The sequence below is a fragment of the Peromyscus eremicus genome, chromosome 1, assembly GCF_949786415.1.
Source record: "Peromyscus eremicus chromosome 1, PerEre_H2_v1, whole genome shotgun sequence".
NCBI classification, from domain to species: domain Eukaryota; kingdom Metazoa; phylum Chordata; class Mammalia; order Rodentia; family Cricetidae; genus Peromyscus; species Peromyscus eremicus.
Window position 1 is genome coordinate 21,680,538 of NC_081416.1, and position 13,547 is coordinate 21,694,084.

Genomic DNA, 13,547 nt, shown 5'->3' on the forward strand with positions numbered 1-13,547 from the left:
ATCACCACCACCATACCCAATCCCTCCCCATAGGTCTGGCTTTTCCTGTCACAGTTGCCTGGCTTCAGCTCTGCAGGTGGATGCCTCACAGACCTGCCACACAATTCCCATTTGCTCTACAACATCCGCTTGGGCTGCTGCTGCTTCCTCCACATGTGCACACTGGTCACTCCATTCCTTCACACAGCTGCAGCTGCAGCCACCTGCCACCAGCTCTGTCATCATGGCCGCACTCGCGCCCTCTCCTGGCATGCCCTTACCTCCCGCTGCTCCCCAAGCCCCCAGAGTCCACCATGCCAGCCTGCTGCCTGGACACCCTGCTGCACATTTTCCCCCATCCCCTAGCCCCAAGTGCCACTGCTGCATCTGGCTGCCCTGCACAGCTCCACCATCACCACCGCCGCTGTTGTGGACAAACAGAAAAGTCAGCAGAATTGGTGAGACACCTGGGAAGTGCTTAAGAATGGAGTTAAGTGATACTGATTCTCTCCCCCATTAAGAATGGGAAATATCACAATGCAGGGAATTAGGACTCTGTATATGCCACAATGGATGACTTGAAAATGAAAAAATTAAATGAAGGGATAACTGACTTAGCTGGGATTGACATAATGTCAATTATAATTACTATCAGTTTGGTAATTCATGTTTTATCCTTTAAAAAGTGATTTGATAACTGTGCCAATATGAAAAATTGACTGATAAGATACAAGCCTTAGAAAGACTTATTATTGATAAGATACAAGCCCTAGAAAGACCTACTAATGAAAATAAGAAAAAATCTTCAGACACAGGCAGAGGAATTTAAATGAAGACCTACCATACCACTGCATAATGAAACTGAAGAGGGGCAACCCAAGGTTATTAGAAATCCAACCTCAGTTTATCCAGTTACTATCCAAGAATGACCAGGAAACAATAGGTACCCCCAAGGTTATGCAGAAGTTGAATGAAATCCTATAGAAATGTTGGATTTGAGGAGATTTAAGGAAGCAGTCATTTCATAGGGTATACATTCAGCAACTCAGAACAGAATTATCCCCCAAGACTGGAAAGATTTAGCTACAGCAATATTGGAAGCTGGTCCTCAGTTACAATGGTGAAAACGGTGGAAAGAGGAAGCTAGGGCCATAGAGCAATGAAATAGGGCTAGAAGTATGGACATTCCCAAGATCAGTTTCTTGGTGAAGGTCAGTATGCTGATTTGCAAAAACAGTTTGGATTTGATAATCATGCCTTAGCCCTATGTCAGCAGCTTTGAATGCTTAGGACAAGGCTGAAGAATCAAGAAAGAGGACTGAGTCATTTACTAAAATTACACAAGGCCCAAAAGAAACATTTACTGATTTTTTTTTTTACAAAGATTGACTTGAGCTAGAAATAGAATAGTATCAGATCCAGAAGTTAGAAAAATATTAACTGAATCTTTGGCTTTTAAAAATGCTAATTCATAATGCATAAGGGTGATGAGGCCTTTAAAGGCAAGATTAGCACCAATAGATGAATGGATTAGAAATACAGCTGATGTTGGATTTCACGCTTATGATGTTACTTGGATAGGAGACATGACTTCTAAAAATTTTAAGAAAAATCAAAATGTCAGATGTTTTAATTGTGATAAACATGGTAATCTGAAAAAGGATTGTAGGCAGGCATTCATAGAAACAATTTTTTTCTTTTTTTTTTTTTAGAGATAATCCAAATAGAAGGCCCCAGCCTTCTGGAGTGTGCAGAAGGTGTGGCAAAGGCTGGCATTGGATTAATGAATGCTGATCAACAAGGGACAAGAAGGTAACCCTTTGCCACTGGGAAATGCACTGAGGTGCCTCTCATAGGCCCCAATATCAAATTTGGTTCAATTGTTCCCTGTCAGAATTGGATAAACTCATCCACAGAGCAATTAGAAAACTTAATGCCTGTTGTTTCAAAACCATACTGCTCTGGATTACAGACAACTTCATTAGATAAAACAAAAAATTCAGGAAAGACCATAATATAAGTATTTTGTCAAACTTCTATAAATTATCAAAAACTGAGCTAAAAATACAAATAAATGCATTGTAATTGAAGGTTTGGTAAACACAAGTGCTGAGGTTAACAATAATTTCACCAAAATCTTGGCATCCTGATTGGCCTCTTCAGGAAGTAAATATTCAGCTTCTAGGGATTGGAACTTTATCTCAGGTAAAATAAAGTACAAAGTAGGTTGAGTGTATAGGTCCAGAAAGACAAATAGGAAAATTAAAGCCATATGTGGATAACATAGCAATAAATTTATGGGGATTTGATTTGTCACAGCAATGGAAAACACAGATTAACATTCTTCTAATCTCAGAAACAAACTATAAAATAAAGAATGATCCTGAGGGAAATATTAAAAGGTATTATCAAGAATAGTAACTGACAATTCAGGTTGTACATAAGCAGGACACAACAGCTGTTGGTCTTCAAAGATACCAAGAGCTCTACCTTTAAAATGGTTAACTGACAAACCTGTCTGGGTGGAACAACGGCTTTTGACATCAGAAATATTACAGACACTAGAACATCTGGTCCAGGAGCAGCTAAATGGTCTAAATATTGAAGATTCTACCAGTCCTTTGAATTCTCCTATATTTTTCATTAAAAAGAATCTGGAAAATGAAGAGTAATGGTAACAGATCTGAGAGCTGTAAATAAGGTAATCCAGCCAATGGGCTCTACAGCCTGGAATTCCATTGCCTTCCTTATTACCTAAGGGATGGTCTATTATAGTGACTGATTTAAAAGACTGCTTTTTTTAACTATACCTTTACAAGAACAGGATAGAGAAAAATTTGCCTTCATGGTGCCCACAGAATTATTATAATAATTCTCAACCTGTTAGAAGATACCAATGGAGGGTCTTGCCACTTTGTGTCAATGTTTTATACAATAGCTGTTAGAAATAATTCATAAAGTTTTCTCAATCTGTAATTTATCATTATATGGATGATATCTGAGACATGAATACCTTAGGAAAAATGTTGGATGAAGTAAAGAGAAGTTTGCCTTATTGGGGATTACAAATTGCTCCTGAAAAAATACAGAGAAGATTCTATTAATTACATAGGGTATAAGATAGACAATTCAGTGACAGAAAGTCAGACACACAAATCAGGAGAGATCAACTACAAACTCTTTATGATTTTCAAAAATTGCTGGGAGATATTAACTGGCTATGGCCCACAATTAGATTAACAACTCAAGAACTAAGTCATTGATTTCAAAACTTACAATGTGATAAGGACTTAAATAGTCCAAGAAAATTATCAACTGAGAGAGAATTGGCTCTAGTAGAAAAGAAATTACAGGATGCACATGTGGGTCGCTTGGATCCAGAGCCTGATTGTATTCTGGTTATTTTACCTTCTACACATTCTCCCACAGGAATTCTTATGCAGAGAGAAGATAATATCTTATAATGTATATTTCTGCCACACAAACAGAGTAAAAAATTAAAGAACTATATAGAAAAGATTTCTGAATTGATTCTGAAAGGAAAATTGAGACTTCACCAATTAGCAGGAACAGACCCAGCTGAAATTGTGGTACCTTTTAATAAAGCTGAAATTTCCTCTTATGAGCATAAAATGAACACTGGCAAAGAACTTGTAGTAATTTTTTGGGAGACATTAATAACAAATATCCCAAAAAGTAAGAGACTTCAGTTTATAAAAGAACTAATTGGATTCTCCCTCATATAATAAAGGGGACACCAATTTCTGGAGCCCCTACATTCTATATTGATGCAAGTAAATTAGGAAAGGTAGGTTATAAGTCAGGAAAAATAAGTAAAATGGTTCAAAGCCCTTATGACTCAGTTCAGAAATGAGAATTATGTGCTATTCTCATTGTATTACTAGATTTTTCAGAACCTTTTAATATAGTTACTGACTCTCAATATGCGGAGAGTTGTTTTATGTATGGAAACCACTGAACTTATTCTAGACGATTCAGAAATAATTTTATTATTTATTCAATTACAAAAAATAATCAGAAATAGAAATTGTTTCTTGTATATAACACATATCAGATCCCAATTGTGTCTACCAGGCCCTCCAACACAAGAAATAATGAAATTAATCAGTTATTGGTAGGAAATATGCTAGAAGCCCTAGATTTTCATAAGAAACACCATGTTAATAGTAATGGTTTGAAGAAAGATTCTCCTATCACTTGGCAACAAGCCAAAGAAATTATAAGGAAATATCCTACTTATCTTTTGTATAACCAAACTCTAGTTATCTGACCTTACTAAGATAGAATAAGGTGTTTAGGTGGCATGGAGAATTTTGAATTCTCAGGTATAGGTTCAATTCCTATTATCCTAGAAATAAGAGGATTTAAACCTCCACTACCTACAGGAAGTAACCCAAAGGGTACTCAAAGTAATGACATTTGGCAAGTGGATGTGTTTCATTTTGAAAACTTTGGAAAAATTAAAGTATGTGTACCATACCATACATACATATTCAGGATTTCAATGGGCAACTGTTTTAAGTTCTGAAAAGGCTGATTCTATAATTATACATTTACTGGAATTTATGGTCATTGTGAGAATATCTGTACAAGTTAAGAGTAACAATGCTCTAGCATATGTCTCTAGTAAAATGAAAATTTTTTGCATAGTACAACGTAAAGCATATTACAAGTATACCACTCAATCCTACAGGAAATGCAGTTATAGAAAGATCTAATCCCACTTTAAAAGATATGCTTAATAAACAGAAAGGGACAATGAAGACCCCCCAGGAATAGATACATTGTGCTTTAATAACTTTAATTTTTTAAAATACTAATGAGAAAGGAATGACAGCTGCAGAGAGACACTGGATACTAGAAAAAAACTGCTGAATTAAATCAGTCTGTATATTTTAAAGATGTGCTGACCTCAGAACAGAAACCAAAATATGTGTTATGTTGGGGGAGAAGTATTGCTTTTGTTTCCATAGGAAATGAAAAGCTATGGATTTTTTCATAATTAATAAAGACCTCTTGAAAATCTTAGCTTCAAACATAAGGGAAGAAACCAAGAAAAACTACAAGACAGGTGATGTGTATGCTGATCCATTGACATGGGAACAGCTCTGAGACTGAAAGAGGCATGATAAATATTGTTGGTTACAGAGTCGTCATGACTTATTATTACATGCCATCCTTTCATATGGCATGGATGGAGATTTATATCACAGTTTGTTTATGCAGTCCAAAGGGACTTATAAAGTCAACATATGCTTTTTATTTCAAACATAGCCCAGGTGATCCAGCCTTTCAGAATGACTCTGTTGCAGTTTCCTCAAAAATCTGCATCCAAGCCGGGCAGTGGTGGCTCATGCCTTTAATTCCAGCACTTGGGAGGCAGAGCCAGGCAGATCTCTGTGAGTTTGAGGCCAGCCTGGTCTACAGAGTGAGATCCAAGACAGGCACCTGTAGCTAGAGTTTTCCTGACTGGCCCACAGTCAGGACAAATCTCTGACACCCGCCAGTCCCACAGCCACTCAGACTCAACCAAATAAACACAGAGACTTATATTGGTTACAAACTGTATGGCCATGGCAGGCTTCTTGCTAACTGTTCTTACAGCTTAAATTAATCCATTTCTATAAATCTATACTTTGCCACATGGCTTGTGGCTTACCGGTACTTTACATCTTCCTTGTCCTGACGGCGGCTGGCAGTGTCTCCCTCATCCAGCTTCCTGTTCTCTCAATTCTCCTCTCTGTTAGTCCCACCTATACTTCCTGCCTGGCCACTGGCCAATCAGTGATTTATTTATTGACCAATCAGCAACACATTTGACATACAGACCATCCCACAGCAGGCACCAAAACTACACAGAGAAACCCTGTCTCAAAAAACAAACAAAAAAATCTGCATCCAGAACAACTTCAAAGTAGCTAGCTGAGATGGTCCAGCTCACAGACTACTCCAGCCAGGACTTCAGTAAGCCCTGCACTGACTCATCACACAGACTTGACAACAAATGATACAGCTAGCTCTCCCAGGACTTGACCATTATCCCAGTTTTCTCACAGTCCCCTAAAGATGCTGTCACTCCCAGACAACAGGAAGTAATTTTAAGAACATGATACCCACATTCCTGAGAGGTAGGGTAGGTGGTTTTTGGTCATTCAGTGGGTTATGTATGTTTGACATTTTTAGAGGTGTTAGTTGCAAGTTGTTATTGGTTATGGTCATGGAGGAAACTAAACAAAAAAAGTTGGATTAAGGGATTTCTTTCTTCTTTTTCTTTTCTCTATCCTTCTTTCTCTCCTATCTAGTGGGAAAAAAAGGAGGATATAGGAATGATAGGATAAAAGGGTAATTTATTGAATCTACTAAAAAGAAACTACTAGTCACAAAGAAATTGCATTGGTATGGATTTTTGTATATTGATACAAATTTAAGGTTATTTTTGTTACAACATACTGTATATATATTTCTACTCTTGTTTAAGGTATCATACTTATGCAGCTCATTTAAAAATGTGATGTGGGGTTGAGGATTTAGCCCAGTGGTAGAGCGCTTGCCTAGCAAGCACAAGGCCCTGGGTTCGATCCTCAGCTCAAAAAAAAATGTGATGTAAAGTTCTAGTCTTTGAAAGCTATTATTATAAACTGTTTAGGATAATTAAGAAATGCAGATTAATAGTTAATCATCTATAACAATCAAATTTGTAGTCATGTTAGACATGTTTTCAAGGTTAAACAGATATTTTAGATAGATAGGTGGTCTTCAAACACTTCAGAGATCTTCAGAATATGGCATTTAAGATGTTTTAATAACGTAAGACTTTTTATGACAGTGAGATATGTCTGCTCCTGGCAGCACCAATCTACTTCAAAAAAGGATAATGGGCATCAAAGAACCTCCATATGGAGTTTGCTTTCATTGTGGCAAAGTTAGCCACTGGGCAAGAAATGCCCTTGCCTTAACTGCTGACAGAATTCTGTCCAAATTTGACAAGCAGGATACAAAAGAAGGCAACTGATGAACTTTGCTGAGACAGGGTAGGACAGCCCTTCAAAATTCCTACTTCACAGAAAAGTCTGTCAGATATTCTAGGCCTGTAGACTGAAGATAGATGCCTGTCTGTGTCATTTCTATAGTTTTAGAAGTTGTTTGCTCTGCACTTCCTATTTACTTAGGTAATATTTTATCCTTCTTGGGTCTCTGATGGGGTTGAAGATGATAGTTACAATTTTCTTTGTTGCCAAATTCAGAAAAAAGTTACAAAAGAAATCTAAAGTTGATAAGTTTGAGATATATACAAGCTTAAGTTGTTTATCTAAGAAAATGTCCCAGGCACACAGCATTTGGAGAAGCAAGGGGAACTTTGCAAACCAGAGGAACAGTTTACACCTGCTGAGAGCTAACTGCCCTAACCAAGACATGCACCAGAATAAAGCATTGCAGATGGAGGAGGAGAGTCCTACCAGGTCCCCATTTACTTCCCAAACAGCCCAAGCTGAACCTTGCATTCTTATCACCAGAGACTTAGACCAACAACCTGTTCTGTTTATTTAGCATCTAGTAAATGTCTGGCATTTTAAAGCAATTTAATATAAATAAAACTATTTTATTTAAATAAAAAAGAAAATGTCTTAAGATCTAAAAGGATATTTTTGGCTGGTAATATAAGTTATGATAGAAAGTGATTTAGGTATAAAACTTTGGATTCATCAAGACTAGATAATAAGTAATTTCTCCATATTTACCAAATACAAATGGACTGGACATTGTGAATGTACTTCTTACTTGACAACTGTTCTTATTATATATAGTTTTACTGTGTTAGAGCTAAAGCCTTTCCTTTTTATTTAGACAATACCTGATACTTGTTCTTATTGCATATAGCTTTACTATGTAGAGTTGAAACCTTTCCTTTTTATTTAGATTAAAAGGGGAAAATGTTGTGGGATATTGGATTACACTGTGACACCCTGAGACTGTGTTAATGAAGTTAACCTTGAACTAGGGGGGCGGAGCCAGTGACTAGCTGACTGGAATTAGCCATAGAGAAGCAAGGAATACAGATAGAGAAGATTCACAGGAAGGAGTAGGGCAGGACTTAGATATTTCACAGTCTCTTTGATCTGAGAAGTGTGGAGAGAAGGTCAGCTGGTCATTCCTCCTCTGCTGCTTCTTTGATCCGTCAGGTTTTCACCCCAATATTTGACTTCCAAGGCTTGATTGGTAATAGAACAACTTAGATAAACACATCACTGCATTTTGACATGTGACATAATATTTGTAAACTATAGAGAACCCAGAGTGTGGTGATATATTGTACCCTAATAAAATTTGCCTGAAGATCACAGAGACAAAGGAACAAGCCACTGCCACATCTTACCTCTAGGACTCCTCAGCCTGAAAAGCTTTAGTTTCTGTCTCCTCACACCTTATATGCTTTTCTCCACCCAGCCTTCTTAGTGCTGGGATTAAAGGTGTGTGCCACCACTGCCTGGCTCTGTTCCTCTCCTAGACTGAATCAATCTCATGTAGTCCAGGGTGGCTTTGAACTCACAGAGATCCATCTGGATTAAAGGTGTGTGCCATCACTGCCTGGTGTCTATGTTTAATCTAGTGGCTTGTTCTGTTTTCTGGTCTTCAGGCAAATTTTATTAGGGTACACAATATATCGCCACACCAGAGGATCCTGAAGATAGTAGCTTAAGGCTTTAATTTCACATTTAATAATTCTAAAGTACCTTGTAGATACAATTTCTTCATAGTCAGCTACAATATCGGACAAGTTAAATTTGCTGACTTTGATGATTCTTTTCATTATCAACCGTCTCACCTAAAGAAAAATCCAGAAGTTGAAAGAAATGGAGTGTTTCTGTTTTAAGGCTATGTATTTACAATTTTGCCCCTCAATTTTTTCAAACAGTGGGTAGGAAGGGAGTCAGGTAAGTGGAAATATGGCTATTTCTACTATTATTAAAATCATCCTCAAAACACAGTTATGCCAAAGCAAATTCCTTCTACACCCTTTCCTTTTTTGTTCCTTTCATCTTATCCAAATTCCTTGCTCAGTTTTCCCACCTAACTCATGGTCTGTGGTGCCAGAATGAGTCTTTGCTAAGAAAAAAGACAGTCCTGGGAACTCATCTCTACAACAGCCCTAGGGAACAACACAAATCACCCTGACCCACAGACCAGGAGAACCCTGCACTTGTGTTTCCCTCAAGCCCATTCCATGCTAACTGTAAGTCCCTCTTCCCCAGCATGGCAAGCAAGTCAGTCAGAGCCAAAAGCTTCACTGATGCTGCTATAAACCTTGATTTTTTTCTTCTTTTTAGAATTTGAGTCAGGGTCTCAGTATACAGCATAGGCTGGCATGATCGTAAGTGACCCAGGTTGTCCTTGAACTTGCAATCCTCACTCAGCCTCCCAAGTGCTGGGATTACAGTTATGTACCACTATTCCTAGTTCAAGTCTCTATTCTTTTAAAGACTACAGAAGTCTCAGGAAACTTTTTCCTCTCCTTGAACTCTAAGTCTTTGTAATAGATTTAGGCTTTCAGACAAGAAACCAGAAAGTAGGATTGGCAACTCTCAGCTTTCTGTCCTGCTGCACACCACTCTGGAGACAATGCAACCTGAAGCTTGCTTACCTGCTTGAATTGTTTAGGGAACAGAGTGGTGGCAGAGAATGGGTAAAATATCCTGCCACACAGGCAACAAACTGTTCCCTTGAAACTGAACCAGACCTCTCTTTCATCTCCCTTGGCACCCTGTGACACTGGGCTCCTTGCTGCTTCTCCCATAAGACAGATGGGATTCACTTGAGTTTTCAAACATGTAGATTTCTGTTACCTGGAATGTTCTTTTCCAGAAAATTCCATGGCTGTCTCCCCCACCCAGTTCAGGTTTAAATAAACAAGTAGTGAGTTACTATCCAACTGTTGCCTTCCCGTGGGCTTCCTTTCTTGGCCACCTTATTTACAAGTGCACCCCCAAACACACACATACACACACACACACAGACACACACACACACACACACACACACACACACACACACGCATGAGAGAGACAGGGAGAGAGAACCTTATATCCTCAATTTCTACTCTTTTCCCTAACATGTTTCATTCTTTCAAATATGATTTATTTTTATTATATGGCTTCTTCTAGAATATAAACTTGGGGAGGTCAAGACTCATAGCAAATACTCGGTAATGATCCCAGAATAAACAAACTGAAGGACCACTCTGAAGAATGCACTAGCCTTTTAGATGCTATCGTTTCAGCAAAACATGACCTAGTGATGCTTGAGCTAGCTGGGACTGTACTCCTTACAGCTGTAGCCCCAGCCTTGGCTACCACTGATGCCAATTCAACGGTAAAAACCTAGTGCACACAACTCATGTCCCATGGAACTCAGATAATCCTCAACAGCACACAGCAAACACTGTCAGACACTCCGATGAGGCTAAGGGTTAAGAATCTATAGACCTAATAGGTCTCCAGGGTAAACATTTTCCATTATCTGTAACTCTAGTACTATTATGTGAACCTGCCAAACTTGTAGGTTTACACTAACCTCGGATGGCAGTCTTGGCACAGGTTTACATCTAACTACACAGCCACACAGCTTTTTTAAGGCTCCTTCCTAGGATTGGTTTATGCCTTTCAGGCATCCTCAGCAATTACTCCCTTGGCCCTGGGTAGAACCAGCTCACCTCCCTCTTGGATGGCCCAGAAGGAGTAAAATGATAAGAGTTCTCTTTTCTCAGGAGCAAGCACATTTCTCTATTTTCCAATATGGCAAACTCGTTATGAGGGCACATCCTAAGCCTTGTTTTTAAAAGGCAGTGTTAATTAGAATGAGGTAAGAGGATGATGCTGTAACTTTCTTGCTTAAACAGGAGCTGGGTCTGCGCTCTCACAGTGAGTTCATTGTGATGAAGTAAACTGAAAAGGAGATCTGAAGAGAGTTGTCCCTCTAACTCTCTGCCAACAGTATCTGCCGCGTGCCCAGCAGATGGGTTCTCACACAAGAAAATCAAAAACATCGACAATATCAAGCTGTCATTACCTTCCTCAGAAAACTGACAGAATTAATCCTTTGTGCAGTGATAGAGTTCACATCTGAAATGGATATATCCTTCTGTGCCTGACTTTCATACTCCTAAACAGAGAATTAGGTTAGTTTTGTCTGAGTGTAACATGGGGATCAAATCTGATGTGTTCCAACAAAATTACAGTCATTTGTTTCTGTCCACGCACAAGGCTGGTGGCAAACACTCCTCAGGAGGAACCTCCCTCTTCTGATTCTCTCACTGAGAACTGGCTCAAACCAGTTTATGACTGTGTCCATTTTCTTCTGCATGAGTCATCGGTTTTTACTTGTATTAATTTGTGTGGTATATGCACCTGCAGGTGGAGGACAATTTGCAGGAGTGGGTTCTCTCCCCCTACTATGTAGGTCTCGGGGATCAAACTCAGATTGTCAGGCTTGGTAGCAGGTACCTTTATCCTCTTAATCATTTGAAAGGCCCACTGATCTTCTAACTTACAGTGATGGCCAAGAAAAATTGTCATTCTGAAAATGGAGAGAAAAGTCATCGCTTTGCATTCCTTCTTTCCCCTCTGAGCCACGCCTAAGGAACTGCCATGACACTCCTGACTGGGCTGTGAGCATGTTCCCACTACAACTTGAATTCTAAATATGATGAGATGAGTCCTGTGTAATTTTGTTTGTGTAGCTTCTAAACGACTGAGAGGACATCAGAATATGTCTTTTTTGTAGTTGTTTTTCTGTTTGGTTTTTTTTTTTTTTTTTTTTTTTTTTGGTTTTTTTGAGACAGGGTTTCTCTGTGCAGCTTTGCGCCTTTTCCTAGATCTAGACCAGGCTGGCCTCGAACTCACAAAGATCCACCTGCCTCTGCCTCCCGAGTGCTGGGATTAAAGGCGTGCGCCACCACCACCCGGCCTGTTTGTTTGTTTTTGTTTTTGTTTTTGTTTTTCGAGACAGGGTTTCTCTGTGTAGCTTTGCGCCTTTCCTGGAACTCACTTGGTAGCCCAGGCTGGCCTCGAACTCACAGAGATCCGCCTGGCTCTGCCTCCCGAGTGCTGGGATTAAAGGCGTGCACCACCACCACCACCACCGCCCGGCCTGTTTGGTTTTTTGAGACAGGGTTTCTCTGTGTAGCTTTGTGCCTTTCCTGGAATTCACTCTGTAGCCCAGGCTGGCCTCAAACTCACAGAGATCCACCTGCCTCTGCCTCGGGAGTGCTGGGATTAAAGGTGTACGCCACCACCAAATCTGGCATTTTTATCCAAGCTGGCTGTTATCACCCCACAGCAGTAATTCCACTGGACAGGGATTTTCCTCAGAGATGGGAAACAGTTGTTTTTGAACTATCTCTTAAAGCTCCAGTGTAGGGTTCTGACAGTTGGCTGCTCTCATAGCCCTCCTCTCTTACAGTCCCTTACTACGAGACTGGTGAGGTGCTGGTAAAGTATTTAAAAGCGGGTCCTTTTGAAGTAGGAAGAGAAGAAGCTCCTATCTGGAACATTTACTATTCCATGGCACAAATACTCCCCCAGCTGCAGATGGATGGCAGCCACCAGGAACTCCTGGCAGGTGTGGCTTGGAAGGGACATGTGTAACAGACTGTCACTGGTTGAACTGAGCTGGCTGCAGCATATAACCCAACAAGACCAGCGCTTCTCTTGTCCCTTTTCCAGATTCTAAAGATCTGAATCGAAATATGTTACAGCTAATATCTACATTCACCATGGCTGTGTTCCTTTCCTGACTCCTCCCTGGAACCAATGTTAAAATTGGTGATATATTTTATGAAAACAAAAATATGCCAGTTACATCAATCTGGAATACACCTAAAGGATTTGGGCTATTAAGTAGTTTGGATAATACTACATTGTAAAGTCATGCTAAGGACATGATGGGACTTAGGTGATTTGCACATTTACTATCTAAAGAGAAAGGAAGGATCTGTGCATTTTTAGTTACCAAAATTAATACAGACATATAATGAAGACAGATTTAAAGCAGCAGGATATTAACTCTATCATACAATGAGCTATGTCTGAATAAGAGCCGAGTACCTGGAAGACTACGTCTGGAATCTCTTTGTCATAGAGGGGCATCTGCTGCAGAAGGAAGAAATCCAGCTGGCCTGCGTTTCTCAGCTGCAACAGCTGGAAGCGTTTGCTCCTTTTTATTTCTTCCTCAGACACAAAGTTAAATTCATCTTGCAACTGTTCAAGACGGAAATATTTTGGGATTTCCTGCCCTTTGTGTCTCAAATACTGTAAAACACAAACATGCAAAGTCTTTACTTAGGAGATTATTTTTAATTCACAAATTATTTCAGAACACTATTTTCGCTCCATCATCAGTGAGGTCTGTTGCAGTCTGAGTAGGATGGAGCCATTGGACCTGGAGAGGCATGCAACCTGTGGACATACAGACTCTGACAGATGTGCTTTCTAACCTGCCTGATGAGTACTTACACAGAAAGAGAAAATGCCAATGTTGTATATGAACAAAAG

General features: G+C 39.4%; 1 protein-coding gene across 4 annotated transcripts in view; it reads right to left on the bottom strand.

Annotated features, from left to right (window-relative positions):
- The window catches only part of Cc2d2b (coiled-coil and C2 domain containing 2B), a 110,156-nt gene that overhangs the window by 35,130 nt on the left and 61,479 nt on the right, over window positions 1–13,547 (bottom strand). For 3 of the 4 annotated variants that reach the window (XM_059258240.1, XM_059258272.1, XM_059258251.1), the window contains 3 exons: window positions 13,101–13,304; window positions 11,065–11,157; window positions 8,733–8,824 (listed from right to left, as the gene is read on the bottom strand). In XM_059258240.1, coding sequence (XP_059114223.1) covers window positions 8,733–8,824; window positions 11,065–11,157; window positions 13,101–13,304 — 389 coding nt within the window. Of the gene's footprint in view, window positions 1–8,732; window positions 8,825–10,708; window positions 10,836–11,064; window positions 11,158–13,100; window positions 13,305–13,547 lie in introns of those variants that run through there. The other variant, XM_059258258.1, reaches the window with a different exon arrangement.